The following is a 17,402-nucleotide window of genomic DNA, read 5'->3' as shown; positions in this document are numbered from 1 at the left end:
AACTGGTTATAAGCAAGATTTACATAAATTTTAATAAGAATTTAATGCTTTTACAATTGGTTCAAGCCAAGTTACATTGCAGAAGTCTAAGAGTAAAAATATATTAAAGTTAAGAATTAAACTATAAATGAGTTTGCTAGTTTATTGAATTTTAATTATTTTATTTTAGGTGGAAGGTGGTTTAATTGATGCAGCACACCATCTAAGCATGGCTAGATTAGCCCTGGACGAAACTGTTGAATTTGATAAGACAATCAATACATCAATCAAATTATTGAAACAGTTGAACATGCTAGAAGACACATTAATTATTGTAACCAGTGATCATGCTAACTCATTATCAATTAATGGATATCCAAAGCGGGGAAATAATATTCTTGATGTGGCAGGAACGTCAGAAACAGACTATGTTAAATACACGACATTGACATATTCAATTGGATATGCTAAACGTCCAGTGTATACCCGTGTTGGTTCTTTAGTCATCAGACAAGATCCGGCAATCTCTAGTACATCTAGCCATGATTATACTCAACAAGTCGGTATTCCAGAAGAGACAGGGGTACATGGCGGAAGTGACGTTGCAGTATATGCCAAAGGTAAATTATTTAATAGAAAATTAATTTGTCAATTGCTTATTCAATTATTTGTTATAGGACCAATGGGACACTTGTTTCATTCTATTCACGAACAAAATTATATTGCTCATGCAATAGCATATGCAACAAAAATTGGATTTTACCAAAATGAACAATTACAAAACCAATCTTATACATATTTTTCAAACATTTACCTCATATGCACATTAATTTTGACATTGTTCTATTTTAATTAATCTATAATAGTATTAAGATTTCAGTAATAATTTTATTGTCTTCTAAAATTCATTGTTTTATTTATTACTTTTATATCGAGGTAGATATATAATTGTTTTTTTTTAATTTAGGATTTTTACACAAATAAATTATTTTCTATTAAAAAAAAAAAAGCGAGTATTTCTATTCAAAATTTCACACATTAAACAAATATATTGATGACGGGGAACAAAAAGGCATAGTTTTATTCTAAAACACAAATGTGTAGTTACATATCGCAACTATTAGTAGTAGCTTGAAATAACGGTTTAATCCTTAGATTGCATGTACTTGATTAAGTCCACAACACGATTGGAATAACCATATTCATTGTCGTACCTAAAAAATGAATAAATAATAAATTAGTACATGATAAAATTTATTTTTAATTGATATTCATTACCATGAGATAAGCTTGACAAATTGATCGTTCAATGAAATTCCCGCCTTAGCGTCAAAGATCGATGAATGGGTATCACCAATAAAGTCAGAAGACACAACTTCATCTTCAGTATAACCCAAAATTCCTTTCAATGGTCCTGCTGCTGCTTCCTTGACCTTATCTTTGATATCTTGGTAGGATGCTGGTTTTGCAAGTCTAACACATAATAAAATAAATATTAATTTTTTGAAAATTAAAAATTAAATTTTAACATTTAAACTAAGAACTAGAGTTAGGATTTCGATGACCTACATTTTCACCTTTGAATGCTATACAGTTCTAACCAAAAACTAAATTTATTTTGTCGTATAACAATTTAGAATGTGTAATTTTTATTTAGCATTTTTTGTTAAATGTATCTTATTGCATTTTTAAGGTAATTTTTACAAAATAATACGTTAATTTTGTAACTCATTTTTGTTTATTTTAAGCTATTTTAATATGCGTTGTGTAGGTAATATCAATCACATACCCCAGTATATTGATATTGAAAGTAATATAATTAATTGTTAACTTAAATTTGAATTGTTTGTTTAATTTACTTCTTAAAACAAATTTTTACCTATTTTGTGATATAAAAAAATGAATAAATATTTTTTTAATTAAATTAAATTGTTTTTGCTTGTTTAGGTACATTTATTAGAGTTTTAAAGTCATTTTTACATTTTTGTGTATTTTTTAGATCATTAAAATCCGAACTCTACTAATAACAAATACATGAGTTGTAAGAAATTATAATATATAATAATAAATCATTTTTCAATACATGAGAATATTCATCAGTTCCAGTAGTTTTATATTAAACCAACACAAATAATAAGTTTATTGTTTAAAGTTTTAATCATAATTATATTTTGCTGAATAAATAAACTGAATTGTGAGTTATTGGATATTTGAAAATTATTTGCATTTATTTAACAGAAAAAAGTGTTAATAGAAATGGTTTTAATCAAACAAAAATTAATACTTTTGATAAACTCACCTTACAGTCAAGTCAACAACAGAAACATTAGCAACTGGTACTCTAAAAGCCATTCCAGTTAATTTTCCATTAAGTTCTGGGATGACTTTACTAACAGCCTTAGCTGCTCCAGTAGATGCTGGGATGATGTTTTGGGCAGCACCTCTACCATCTCTCCACAACTAAGAAAAAGTACATTTAAATGACACATATAAATAATGTATAAAAAGAATAGTACAATTTTTAAAAACTAACTTTTCCAGATGGCCCATCAACAGTTTTTTGAGTGGCAGTAGTAGCATGAACAGTAGTCATAAGACCTTCAATGATTCCAAAGTTGTCATGAATAACCTTGGCTAATGGAGCCAAGCAGTTAGTTGTGCAAGAAGCATTAGATACAACTTTGAATGATGGATTGTAAGCATCCAAATTAACACCAACAACAAACATTGGTGCATCAGCACTTGGTGCAGAGATGATAACTTTCTTGGCTCCACCTTCCAAATGAGCAGAGGCTTTTTCAATGGTGGTAAATACACCGGTGGATTCAACAACGTAATCGGCACCAGCAGATCCCCATTGGATGGCTTTAGGGTCGCGTTCAGAGAACACCTTGATTTTGTTTCCTAATGATTTAAAAATAAAACAAGTAAAAATTAATCATTTTTATTAATACATACTAAATTATAAATAGTAAAATATTAACCATTGACGATAAGAAAATCTCCATCAACAGAAACTTCGCCCTTGAAACGTCCATGAGTAGAATCATACTTGAACAAGTATACCATATATTCAATACCAATGAATGGGTCATTGATGGCTACAACTTTGGCGCCCTTTTCCAATGAAGCTCTTAAAACCAATCGACCAATACGGCCAAATCCGTTGATACCAATGTTCGACATATTTGGTTTTTTATTATTATATTTGCTAAAAATGATAAAAATAGTAGACAATTAATAAACAATATTATCTATGTATTAATATAACTGCACTAATATTTGGAACTATCAGTAGAGTTTAAAAAATGATTTATGCACTTAATAGCTCAATTATTAAGGAAGGTTATAGGCTATTTAGCATCACACATTGACCTTAGGAGTCGAGAAGAAAAATAGACAAATAAACTACAAAGGAATAATGAATGAACAGTGTGGGCATTACCTATCAGTACAACACGATTGCATCTATCTTACCTTTTTCGGTTCAAAAAACGCAACACAATATTGTGCTCCAATATATATGTGCCCCTTATATATATACCAGCATTTCTGGTAAATTTTTTTTTTTTATTAGTTTATATTTGTATGCATTCTTATTTAAATAAAAAATTGTTAAGTATTGTCAAAATAAACATAAGTTTTAAAGCATGTAGCAATACATTAAAATAATATAAAAATTTGATTAAAAAAATCTAATATAAAAATAATTTAAAAATATATATATAAAAAATACTATAAAAAGTTATAAAAGTTAACAATAAATTAACAATAAAATATTAACTCGATTACTCAAGTGCACATACTAATTAAAATACCTGGTTATACATACTGGGAAATCAAGTCTTAAGGAAAACCAAGTCGATTTTAGTTCATTAAAAAATTATTAGAATATAGATATATATTGGAGCGCAATCATGTTGCATTTTGAACAGGTAAAAGAGTAAAACTGGTTCAATCATGTTAATTGTGTTGGGCACAATTGTGTTAAAGCCTTGCCTATGCAATACACTGAGTTAAGGCAATCAATGTCCACAATATTAAGTAATGATAAAATAAGTTTTAAAAATCCTATAGAAGAGATTATATGATTTTCAAGTAATTATGTGCATGAGGACAGCTATAGATATAAAAAAAAATGTTGTGTTATCTGAGAATAACAAGTATAACAATATGGATAATATAAGAAGAATAATTTTAATTAATAACAAAGTGCAGAAGGATAGCTAATTAATAAGAAAAAAAAGAAAATACTTTCTAGGTTCATAAACATTAAGTCGCAAAAAACCATTGTTTAATTTTGTTAAAGGTGTATTTATGAAATTAATTTTTAAAAAATAACTATACTTCTGTATGGTATGTATTATTAATATTACTTGAGATTTGGTTTTTAGTTGAAAATTTAAGACTGGTTAACCAATTGTAACAAATATCGACAAAAAAAAATAAAATAAAATAAAACCATGATAATTATACCTATTCTGTTCAAATATAAATAATAGGTCACAGAAAAATTTGTGCTTCAATTTCCATTACTACAAAGCCCAACAAACCTACTTCATCTTACTCTTAATAATTGAATATGTATTTTATACTTATTTATAAATAATAAAAAGATATTCTAGTTTTGATAAGCTATATCAATATTTTTTATACAACAAAATTTAATTTTCCTATCATTAATTTAAGATAAAAAATAAATATTTAAAATTAAAATATTTTATTGCATCTTAGATCTTATTTATACTTAGAATAGTGTCCTTAAGATTTATTTTACTCAGAATTTATAACATTTTAATAAAAACTAAAAATAGTTCTTAGTTACACAAACAATAATTATAGAAAGCCAAATTTTTTTAAAGCTGTTTTAAGTCCAGATTAACCAGTTTTAGACATAAAAATAATTTTTCTACATTTATTTCATAAAATTTTAAAAAAAATTATTAAAAATAATTTAATCAATATTGAAATTGTAAGCAGGAAAAATTAAATTCAATTAATTTTTAAATTATTTACTAATATAGGTAGGTTAGGTAAAGATCATCATGTTTGGCATAGTTAGTAATAAATATGTACAACAGTACAACTATAAAAATATTTATAGGCTGTAATAGTGATTTTAGTTAAGTTTAAAATAGCCAAATAACTTTAAGACTACCTTGAACTAATTTTGAAGTACAAAATCATGAAATAATTGTACTTCAATTTTTGATGATAATCAATTTTGAATACAATAGCCAATAATTTTAACAAAATTAATTTAATAGATGCAAACATACATATTCTATTATTGTATAATAAACAAGATTTTTCTATAGTTTTTAATTTCAAGTATGTTTGAATATCTTACACAATAAAACTAATACCACAAAATTATAAGGAAAAACCTCCCATAATTATTCACATTATGCTGAAAACAATGTATTCGATTAAATACAGAAAAAAAATACTTTTAAATTGCTCCAAACTTCTACTATTAAAATAGATTTACACACGTTGATATTATACACAGACAAATACAAAATACTTTTATTAGGTGTCTGTAATAAAAATATAGGTATCAACTTGATTATCGAGCGAATGTAAAAAAATGGTTCAAGCAAAGAAGAATAATAACGATTTAATTTAAGTTCAATAAATAACAACCAACATTTTCAAGGAAGAAATTGGGATGTAATGATACAATAGGTAAATATATAGTTAATATTGAGTGTTCCAGAAACTACATATTATACGATACACCAGCAAAGCTTGCAAACCCATATAAAATTTTTGCTTCTCTTGTACCTAATTACAATTGTTAATGTTAAGGTTAAAAAAATTTGATTTAACTAAACAGAAATTATATTACTCCTATTAATTTTCATGTAGGCTGAAGATAGATTTCGGTCACCCGGTGAATCAATTAGGTACGCCCGAAATAGACAGATAAGGGTAAGGGCAATCAAAATGTTGAAGGGCAGATTATGAAAAAAATTGTAGACAATGATAACATTATTCAATTGTGGGTTCAACGATAGACAAAGTTCATGTGGAGGATAAACGGGCGTCAAACGCCAAAGTCGATCAATGTGAAGGTCGACCAAGGTCACAGCATCGATCGTAGTAATGGGCAGTCAACGGAGAATAGACGTACGGTAGTGATATGTAGTACAAAAACTCAACGTTTTTCTGCAAAAAAAAAAAATAAAAAGGAAAAAACGCAAATATCTATGGTGGATCCAAAACAATTTTTCGACGATTAAAAAGTATCGTAGCACCGCCATCATAGCAACCGATAACGGAGGAGGACGAAATCTGCAGCCGTCGAATCGTAACGACAGATGATAACCAGGTAGACCACATAATAATATATAATATTACAACAAGATTATACAATTAAAAAACAAACGCAACAATCATTAAAAACAATACGAAATCGGGCACTGTACGAAGCGAATAATATATGATATGGCGACGATCTACGACCAGCGGAAAAGATGACATAAAATATTATTATTAATAAAAAATCTTACCTGAAAGAAATGGAGATGAGAGCGAAGACAGCGGATGTGTTGTCTTAACGGGGTGTGCACCGTAAATGAGTTGGACGACTGAACGAGGACGGCAAGTCGATTCGATCGGTCGGCGGCTGCGCTGGTGACGCGTCGCATTTCTATTTGGCGTCGGACGGCGCGCATTGCGTCACAAACTCACGCAGTCGACTGCGGTCGTTGTGACGTCACCGACAACGGGTAACGTGCGCTGTAAGCGAGAACACCTATGTCCGCTTTCGCTATCGACCCGTGACTACCGGCGCGGTGGAAGGGAACCTTGGTGAGTGGCGATCGAGAATTCGAGAACATTCAACATAACCCATCAAATCGTGAGCGGCTCGTTTTCCGCCGGTACGACACTACGACGGCCATTTTGTTGTTTCGTCAACCGGCGCGACGTGCACACTGCCAATATTTTATATTATTTATTGTTGTGGTTGTTGTCGGCGTCGATTGTCAACAATCTGCCGCGGTCAAGTACAATACAATTGTATTCGGCAATACTCTATTTTCGGAACAGTCAGAAGTCAGAACAGTTTACACTGTTTAGTGTTCAGTGTTTACTGTTTACAGCACTCGATTGAATCCAAGCCCCAAGGCGAGTCGAGGTTATCAATATTCTATTGTCGTACATTTTGATTTCGATCCATCTGGGTTAAGGATGCGTGGCCAACTTATAATATATAGTCCAATTCGATACGTATTTAAACCGATGGCGTGTTGAACGAATCTTTAAACTTGAGGCTTAACAAAAGATTAAGGACCTCGCCTATCCAAATTATGCAGAATATTCATGTAATTAAATGATAATTAATTAGAGGCATTAGAGCTAATATGCAGCATTGTTTGATTTAATATTTTGCAAACAATTCAAACACCCACTCCGTAGCCACAACAATTGCCTCAAAAAAAAAAAAATAAAACAAAACTTTCGGCGCGTTGTTGCGTTTAACAATCGTATGCAGAGTTTGGTGTAAAGCGTAACATACTTGGGCTAAAGCGTTGTTCAGATAACTCCTTGAAACTTGGCGAATTGATATTAATAGAAGACCGCAATAATGAAGTAATTTTTGGAAAGACGATATTATAATATAGAGAGTAATTTCTGTTTAGAATAGGCAGAATAGTAATTTTTTCCAAAGGGTATGTTTTGCTAAGACAACAACTCACCTAATTAATAATAAAAATAAAAGTAAAATTTCAAGACAAGTTATATTTTTTTTTAGTTTTACATGCTCGTGAAGTGTCATAACCCATAACTCTTATTGAAATATTATAGAAAAGAACGTAAAAACAAGGTGATGTAGTACTCGGATGTAAGAGTTAAATTGTGCGCAAACCGATAACATCCGTAAAAATTGAACAACATTTATCGGCAAACAATGTGTGACAATGTACTAAAAATGATACGTTACCTAAATTATATTTAACCATTTGAGCAACATTTTTTATTATAACTATATACGATATACCTATACTATACACTATTGTCTATTGTCCATTACACTAACGATAACACGTCAACATATACAGTGGAACCTCGATAACTCGAATCGGTTGGGGGCGAAAAAAAAATTCGAGTTATTGAGGTTCCGCTGTATTATTTAACACGTTATTTGATATTTTTCCTCTACAAAGAAAATCTATAAAAATCATAAATATGTATTTGGGAAGGTAAACAATGGCTTGTAAATTATTTTATTTGGAGATATGAAGATCATCAATTTTTATTTCAGTTAAATCGTGTAATTGTAATGATAATGAAAACATATAATAATAGGTATTATAGGTATTAGATACGAAAATCGGTCAGAAAAAAAGTAACATTTAGCCCATAAGCAAATTTATGTTAATATATAGTAGATAAATAACAAATAGTAATCAATTGTAAAACCAAGTTATAATATGGATTATCGACTATTGAAGTATTTCAAATTCAAACTATTAAATTAGACTAACATAATATGACTGCGTACATTTTTAAATTTATAAAGGTTATAATATTGTGAAGTGGATCTATTGAACGTAATATGTGTACTCGTATGACGTATATACAATAAAATTTGGGTTTAATTGTTAACATGAACGCCTCCGGAGGAAGGAGGCAAAGCGGAGCATTTGCTCTAAATGCAAGACATTAAAATTTCAAATATAATTTATATTTTTATTATTTATTAAATAAACATTTCATTAATATTTTAACTTAAGTATAAATTTATTATTTTATAACTTTCAAAAAGCATATATTTTTTTTTATGATGCACTTTTTGGTATTTGATTATCTATGCTTCGGAACCTTCTTGATAATTGATAAATTTCCCGCGGGTGCCCATGAATGTTAAATGTTAATATTATTAAATTGTATACTATATCGTAAATATTATCCCCATGTATTCAAATCAAATATATAACATATTATATTAGTTTTGGAATAAGTACCTATCTAATTATTATTAAATAGTTCACACTTTTAAGATACCTACAATTATTTAACTTTTTCCACAATATATATCTATCTACTCATTACTCAGCAAACGTTTTTCCTGTTTATTTCATTCAAGTAATTATAAACTTCTAAAGTATTGTATTTATCCTTCAAAAGTAGATAATTAATTCAATTTGTAAATCTATCTATATGTAGAAGTATTGATATTTTTTTAAATTATTCCTATGGACTATACTACTATTTATTTGCATTGTTATATTTTGTTGACTGTTGTTTAAATTGTACATTTCTATCACGTTAACATTATGTTTGAACTTTTGAAATTATAGTCATCCATTGTAGGTTTATGATACATCAAGTAGGTAGGTACCAAGGTACAGATATATACCGACACATAGGTAGGTTCCTTCATCAATCACTAAGTGAAACGAAAGTGGTGGGGCGGTTCGAGTCTACGTGAAATCGATCACGTTTTTATACAATCAAAATAAAGAAACTTTTTGAAGTACCTAATAACAGTAATAACATTAGATTATTCTGATTATTACAATTAATATTATTAATAAGCTCCTGCACTTGATGTGCATTACGCAATCTACTATATTATATTTATATTAATTATATCATAAAATACCTATATATCATTAGTCATTACACTTTAAGAAATGTTTATAGAAAATAGGTACTCAATAGGTATCGCTAACATAATATGATTAAATGTCAATGCATTAGACATTAGATACCTATAATTAAATTACAAGTACCTATTTATATTAATTACTAGTCTGTTTATGAGAAAAATGTCATAATTATTGATAATTGGCATAGGTTTTCTTAGTCTCCTCCAAATCGTTTTCATCTATGAATTAAATTCTTTATGATGGCAAATCTATAAATGTACTTACCTATAAATAAAACGATAATTTAAATATCGAAATATAATATAAATAAATAATAAATTTATAGTAGGTAATGTTGAAATTATTTATTTATTTTTCTATTACACAATCCGTTCAAGTAGAGCAAGTGAATATATGATGAAAATAATTTTATTTTCTAACCTTCGAATGCAACTTCAATTGAAATTTTCAAATAAACGCAAAACATTCTTGTATAATAAAATAGACAATGTATATATTGTCAAAAACTCAAAAAATAAAATTCGATTTTACAATTTTATAAGTGTTTAAGCTAGAAATGGCTTGCATGGTAGTGATAAGAAGAGAAGGGTAAAGTGGCAATGGATTTATCTAAAAAAAAAATCCTAATCTTAAATTACATATTACAAAGGATCCGTAAAAAATATCTCTGGCTACAACCACTAACACTCTTGGGTTGGGTCACTAAATGCTGGTCTGCTTTGTTGCTTTTGACTTCATACCTGTTGTACAGGTTTCCTATCTAAAATAATTTAAAGCTCTTAAAATGCCCTCCAATTATAGATTTTAATTGATATTATGTACTTACTTTTTAATTACATTTTTATATTATTATAAAAATGAAGGAAAAACAAATAATTTATGTCTAAGATATTGTTGCTTGGTATAAAGTATCATTTTTTGACAAGTGCAAAATCTTAATTTTTAGGTAAAATGTTTTAGCTCATAAAATTAATCAATGCAAAGATATATGTAAATGTAATTTAAATTTCTGAAATGTATACCAATTTTTTTTTTTATCATACCAGTATCTAATAAAATATATTAATTGTACTCAAAAAAAGTTATTATCAAAAATTAGAATTAAAATTTAAAAGTAATTAAAATCATAAAAATAAGTTAAATAGATTTTACAAAAAAATAAAAATAGTATGTTGTTTAATATATAACCTTGTTGGTTTGATAAAATAAAGATTATACAGATAGATATAAATATATACATATATGACTAGATAAGTAGTAGAGCAGAAATTAATACATACTTATAGAGTCATTATTTTATTGTTTATACATTCTTTTTTTTTTTTTTTGCGTGTAGTCACTTGGGCTTACCTGGTCAACAGCATTGTCTAAGTTTAAAATGTTACATGTCAAAATCTATAATCCAATATTATATAATTATTATACTCATCAGTTTTAAATTATTATTAAATTAAAAATAGAAAATTAAGTCTTTTTTATCATTTATTATAAATTACAGTATTAATCTATTATAGTGTATTAATATTAATACTAAATTATTTGTTTTTACACTGATTAGTGTTTAAAAAAAAAATTTAAAGATAAGTTATCAGCTTTTAGATAATAAATATCAAATATTGTACATCATTTTTTAATATAATATTTCCTAACCTTTTTGTTACAGCAACCAATCAATTACTCTTTGATAGGTAAACAACTTATTACTAAAAAAAAAAAATCAAGTATGCCATAATATACTTTGTAGTAATATTAATAATCTATTTTATTTTACATTTAACTTTAGTTTAATGCAATACTGAATAATAAATACTTAATATTTTAAATATAAAGATTATGTTTAAATTTAAATTATATATTTTTTTTATTGTTATTAGTTCATGAAATGTGAGCTATTAAAAATAGATTGTGACCTATAGGTGGGAAACATTGATCTAATATTTTAATGTAAAAACAAAACTATAACCATTTAAAAAATGTAAAAATATAATATATAATGATATTCATCATTTGAATTTGAATATAAAATACGATAAATGAGCACTATGATTTGATTGATTTTATAATGTTATAAATACTTTATAAATATCATTAAAGTCCAATGTGTGAAATAATTTTTATTAATCAAAAAATATATAAGAATATATATTTATAAAATCAAGGGACTCACTGGATAAGGACTATTCAGAGAGCAACAATAATAACAATCATTTAAAAATAATTCATAGTTATTGTGATCTTACTATGTTATAACATAATTAATTAATGTATAGTTTTTAATTTGGACAACTTTTCCATAGAAAAAATTATTTATAAATACTAAAACGTCTAAAACACATAAATCAATATTAAAACTATACAAGAAGAAAAGTAATAACCAACATTAACTTTTACTTAATTGGAAAAAAAATAAAACTCGCGTAATCTTAACTATAATAAATTAATAAATGACAGTTGTATATTTCGCCATAATAATATGTGTTCACAAAATTGAAAGGCACTTATGGTATATTAAATTCGTAAACGTAGATATTATTTGATACCTACTAGAGGGGGGGGGGGTATAACAAATATTTTATTTATATAAAAATAAAATTTAAATGGTATGGTTAACAAAAGTTGAAATATATATCAAACAATTAACACTTATTGTTTCCATATGGTAATACACTGAATAATTAACAAGACTAAATTAATTTGTAAGACATAACTAGAATGTAAAACATGGGTAATTTAAAACCACAGAGTAAAATCAATGATGCGGACAAGCAATAATAATTGTTTTTACAAAATTAAAAATTTACATCCCATCCTGAATTATCATCTGGTGGTGGGCTGTCTGCGTCAGGTGGATAATTGTCAAAATTACTTGTGTCTATAGCACTGCGTACCTTTGGCAAGATAGGAGGAGTGAGGGTTCGATTACGTAGTCCTTCCCAATTGAAACCATCAAACCACCTAGAACACAATTAACATTTAGTTAAGATTTCACTACCATAATATATATAAAAATAAAATATGTGTCTTACTTATGTTTTTGTACTTCAGTTAGTCGTTCAGCTGGATTATCTCTGAAACAGAAAATTGCAAAATTGTGTTTCAATAATTTATTTTAAACTTCAAATCATAAATTAAAATGAACGCATGTTTTATTGATAGGGTAATAGCCTTGATAAAGTTTTTATTGTTTTCTAAATGCATATATTTGTACCATATATAATTATAACTATATAGTAGATGGCAACCAAAAATCATTCATTCTCGTGCATTCCAATTACAAAATCAGTATGAGCGCTTTTAGTTTAAACTCATTGCATACAGTTAGAGTACTTTGTTTAACTTATTGATGGTCATCAAAGCACTTTGGTAAGCTGTATTCACTTACATTCTGAGGGACTTTGACCTAGTGACAGAGCTTCATATTGTGTGAGCAAGGAGTTTTTTGTGGTACAGAGTAAAAATATATGCATAGATTTCAGAAAAGATTAATTTAAGTTACTAATTAGTAACTAATTTATTCATCTTTATTTATATTATTTAATTCCAAAAGTGAAAAATTTATTTACGTCATACAAAACTCCAATTATAGCTTGATTTAAACTTTTCCTATGTAAAATTTCATGAAGTATATTACTTATATATTATAAGAATTAAAATTCAAAAATTGCTTATTTTGTATATAATATATTGTATAATATATTATTATAGTTGTCCTAACTTATTCTTCATTATCATAACTTAGGTTACACATTTGTTTTATGTGTTATTCTTATAGTAAAATAAATTTGAAAAAGTAAAGGGTATCTAGCTTAGAATACTATGTAGAACATTAAAAAAAAAAGGTCACTGATGACTATCAGGGCATACCTGCATAATTTCTTGATTAAAACTCTAGCATTTCTTGTTATATTCCTTGGGAATTCTATTGCATCTATGCCTTTTAGAATTATATTATAAGTTTTCATTGGATCTGCTCCAGTGAATGGTGGTGTACCTATAATAAAAAAAAAATAATTTAAATAAATATATATATACAGAATAGGCGACAAAGAAAATGCAATTTTTAAATTTTATTATTGATAATTAATAATTAAATATCAATTACATTGAATAAATGTAATAACAGTTAACAATAAAATGTTGATTTAATTATTTTTATAAATATAAATTTAATGCATTTTTTTATTATTTTTAAATTAATTTTACATTAAGAGAATGTAAATGCATGGAATATATTTGTCTTATACGCACTTAGCATAGCAATCTATGTACTGGATTCAAACTACAGTTTATTTATAGTTAATATTAAATTTAGAATTTACATATTATTATATTATTAGAAGATAATATAAAATGTGTTCTAGCGTAACATTTTTTTTTCAAATGTTTCAAATGAATTATATATATTTTAAATTATTTAAGTATTTGTAACTTATTATAAAATAAATATATGAATAAAACTTTTTTGATCAAGTAGTTTAATTTTTTTTTCTCTAAATTCATTATGTATATTTTTTTCAATTAATTTTTTTATAAATAAACTGTAGTAAGAATCTGGTGCATAGACGTTATGTTGTCTTTATGTTAGACACTAGGTCACAATATCCTTTTAATAAATGAAAATAATCACCATTTATCCTAATAATTTTTGATTATTGAAATAAATAAAAATGCTTACCAGTAAGTAGTTCAAACATAAGGACTCCTAAGGACCAGTAATCAGCACTTATATCATGACCTCTGTTTAGAATTACTTCGGGAGCAACATATTCTGGTGTTCCACAGAATGTCCAGGTTTTTCTTCCATTCTGAAAATATATTTAAATATATTTTGAATATTGATTTTAAAAATATTGTATAGTTTAAAGAAATTTATGCTAACATGTAATTTTTTAGCAAATCCAAAATCAACCAATTTTACATAACCAGTGATATCCAAAAGTAGATTTTCAGGTTTCAGATCTCTATAGATTATGTTGCGAGAATGTAAGTAGTCAAATGCTTCAACGACACATCCAGTATAGAAACGTGTGGTAGAATCATCAAAATGTCCTTTGTCTCTGTAATTGGTTATAGTTATATTAAGTAAATAAAGTGATAACCATATGTTAAGCAAACGTTAAATATTTACAATCCTAAAACAGTATATCATACAAATTTCAATATTTCTATCAATGAACATATATTATTTGTATGATTGTATACTAATATAGGTAATTTATTAATAAGTGTTTAGTAACTGTAGTAAATGTAGTTTGATTTAATACCAGGTCAATAATAATCTGAATTTCTAGATATTAAATTCAGGTATATGAAACAATTTACTAAATACCTCAGTATAGTCCATAATTCTCCACCAAGACAAGACTCCATGAGCATATACAAATATTTTTGGTCTTTGAACGTCTTGAATAATTTGACAATGAATTCACAGTTGGCTTCTCCCATGATTTCTTTTTCTGACATAATATGCTGTTGTTGTCTTGTCTCGACAATCTATTAATGTACATATCATCAATATTATAAATACTGTAGTTTGTCAATTGGTGACTTAAAAAACTATGTGTATAAATATATAATTGTAAAACTCACTTGACTCTTTTTCATTTGTTTGAGGGCAAACGATCTGGATGTATCGTTGTTTACCTGGACGAGTTCTACACGACCAAAGCCGCCCACGCCCAAAGTGGCTAAGACTTGTAGGTCGGAAAGTTTTAGATTTTGGAACTCCTTGTTTGTAGAGCTATTAACATTTCACAATATAAGATTATAAAAAAAAAATAAAAATTGTATTTACACGGTAGCACTATCTACAAATATGTATAACATAATATTATGTATGTCTGAAAAATTAAATTGTATAGATATATTTTCTAAAATATTGAATATAACGAAGAAATATATGTCATGCAACATGCTTAAAAATATTCTATCGTGTTTTGTTGGTACGTAATATTCGCACCCGATGTACTTTCACGACATAATGTGAAGAAAATATCAACTACACGTAATCATATTTTACTATTGAGCTTACCAAGAGCCTAGGACAAGTGCATGTAAGTGAAAATGAAGAATATTAGGTAAACGCATGTATTAAATATTTAAAAATGATTGGTAGGTACAATGTATTTGGAAGACATTTTCTTAACCGTCATTCAACAATAATAATTAATAACATAATGTTTCAAATGACTTTTACCTATATACATATTATATAATAATGTATAAATGTCTTTTTACAATACAACAATTATTACCAATATCCATGTAATAATATATTGTAATCATATTGTTCGTAAGCCGAAAAATAATAACCTAGAATCTAGATACGATGATGAGGTGGCGGAGCGATAGCCAAAAAATATAATAATATAATTATGATAACCGTTATTACCTCATTCGTTCCGAGACATCATCGTCTTTGTATCTGGTGCGTATTTCGTCCAGTCCGGCAATCAGTTGGTTGAACGTCTCTCGGTCTATGACCAAACACGACACGCCATCGGGGTCGCACGCGATTATGTTCGCAGTACGCAAGTCATCGCTGCAAAAAATATTGTTCGATAAATATCATCATTGTCGTTGTCAACAAGTTGACTAAAACGTTAAAACATAATACACTAGGACATTTTTACCGCCGCCGTTATTGCAATAAAAGAGAACACGGTTAACGGTTAGCGGCGGCGTGTCTAGGTATGTATATGCATAACGGTACGTACCCTTGTAATGCTTTTTCGCCGAAAAAGTCACCCTTCTGTAGGGTCCTGATGTATTTGTCTTCGGCATTGTTCGATTGTTTTATGGTGACTTTAACCTATTTTAGGTAGATAAAATGAACGGGTTTTTATTCATCGATATAATATATATTAATACTATTATACTAATACCGCGACAAAAGGTCTGTCGAGGAGGTGCGATAGGGCACATCTATACTTAAACCACTAAGTGTTTTAAAAATTTCTTAGTATAAATAAATTATATATGAGACGGGTGGGTGAAAATAATTTATCGAAAAAACGAACGATACTTTTACTAAGGCGTTCATACTTGTTGTCTGTTGATGCAAATTATTATTTTTTCTTTAATCGATTATATATCTGAAATTAGTTTGATTACTTTTCACTATTAAAATACAATGCCAACAATCGAGATATATACTAAAACAATAAGGATAAAAACTATAGGCGACACAAGATGGTTGTTTAAAAATATGTCTCATCATAATATATAGAATATTTGGAATACTGAATCATTCATAGATTGCTTTATGTGTTAAAGTCTTGATTTCAATATGTCATTGAGCATTGTCTCTATAATAGTAAACTCATAATCTAAAGCTAAAGCCACAATACCACATATATTTAGGCTATTTGTTAAAATACCTACTCAATATTATTAACTGTGTTTTTTATGAACGAAAATATTGTATAGTAAAAAAAAAAAAATTGCAACAAATATTTAAAAAGCATATTATGTAACAATTAGAAATACACCAAAACAATTAAAATTATTAAATAGAAATGCAGTTGGTCTAAAACTATGAATAAATTATTTTATTGAGACAGCATATATTAAACTAGATAACAAAAACCAAGAAGAAAATAGCAATATTGAAATTAACACTTACATTAAAAGTAAGAAAAAAGTAATATTAATTTGACAATATAATAGAATACAAATCAAAAATTGAACTATATAAGAAGTTTGTAGTTATAACTTAAAATGTTGTAATAAATGTTGTAGTTGTAGTAAATAGTATAGGAATTTATGTAATACGCCTATCACAACACTATCGTATTTGTA

General features: G+C 27.3%; 3 protein-coding genes across 4 annotated transcripts in view; 1 reads left to right on the top strand and 2 right to left on the bottom strand.

The window, feature by feature from the left end:
• The window catches only part of LOC112597770 (alkaline phosphatase-like), a 28,877-nt gene extending 27,982 nt beyond the window's left edge, over positions 1-895 (top strand). Inside the window, exons 7-8 of one of the 2 annotated variants that reach the window (XM_025343969.1) lie at positions 170-599; positions 657-895. In XM_025343969.1, coding sequence (XP_025199754.1) covers positions 170-599; positions 657-835 — 609 coding nt within the window. In that variant the 3' untranslated portion in view covers positions 836-895. Of the gene's footprint in view, positions 1-169 lie in introns of both variants that reach the window. The other variant, XM_025343968.1, reaches the window with a different exon arrangement.
• Positions 896-995: 100 nt separating this feature from the next.
• On the bottom strand, positions 996-6,601 carry LOC112597672 (glyceraldehyde-3-phosphate dehydrogenase). Its single transcript, XM_025343821.1, has 6 exons — positions 6,495-6,601; positions 2,964-3,190; positions 2,513-2,883; positions 2,279-2,439; positions 1,258-1,452; positions 996-1,193 (listed from the first exon to the last, which is right to left on the bottom strand). The coding sequence occupies exons 2-6, from the start codon at positions 3,163-3,165 to the stop codon at positions 1,124-1,126; spliced, it is 999 nt and encodes a 332-aa protein (XP_025199606.1). The 5' UTR covers positions 3,166-3,190; positions 6,495-6,601; the 3' UTR covers positions 996-1,123.
• Positions 6,602-11,884: 5,283 nt separating this feature from the next.
• LOC112597778 (cGMP-dependent protein kinase, isozyme 2 forms cD4/T1/T3A/T3B) overlaps positions 11,885-17,402 on the bottom strand; it is a gene marked incomplete in the record, with an annotated part of 125,685 nt that continues 120,167 nt past the window's right edge. Inside the window, 9 exon segments of the mRNA XM_025343988.1 lie at positions 11,885-12,557; positions 12,629-12,670; positions 13,467-13,593; positions 14,278-14,407; positions 14,482-14,659; positions 14,932-15,095; positions 15,192-15,342; positions 15,994-16,143; positions 16,319-16,413. Of these exon segments, the coding sequence (XP_025199773.1) occupies positions 12,392-12,557; positions 12,629-12,670; positions 13,467-13,593; positions 14,278-14,407; positions 14,482-14,659; positions 14,932-15,095; positions 15,192-15,342; positions 15,994-16,143; positions 16,319-16,413 (1,203 nt within the window).

This window comes from Melanaphis sacchari, unplaced genomic scaffold (assembly GCF_002803265.2).
Source record: "Melanaphis sacchari strain LSU unplaced genomic scaffold, SCAv2.0 Contig43_pilon_pilon, whole genome shotgun sequence".
NCBI classification, from domain to species: Eukaryota; Metazoa; Arthropoda; class Insecta; order Hemiptera; family Aphididae; genus Melanaphis; species Melanaphis sacchari.
This window is presented reverse-complemented; position numbering and strand designations above follow the sequence as displayed.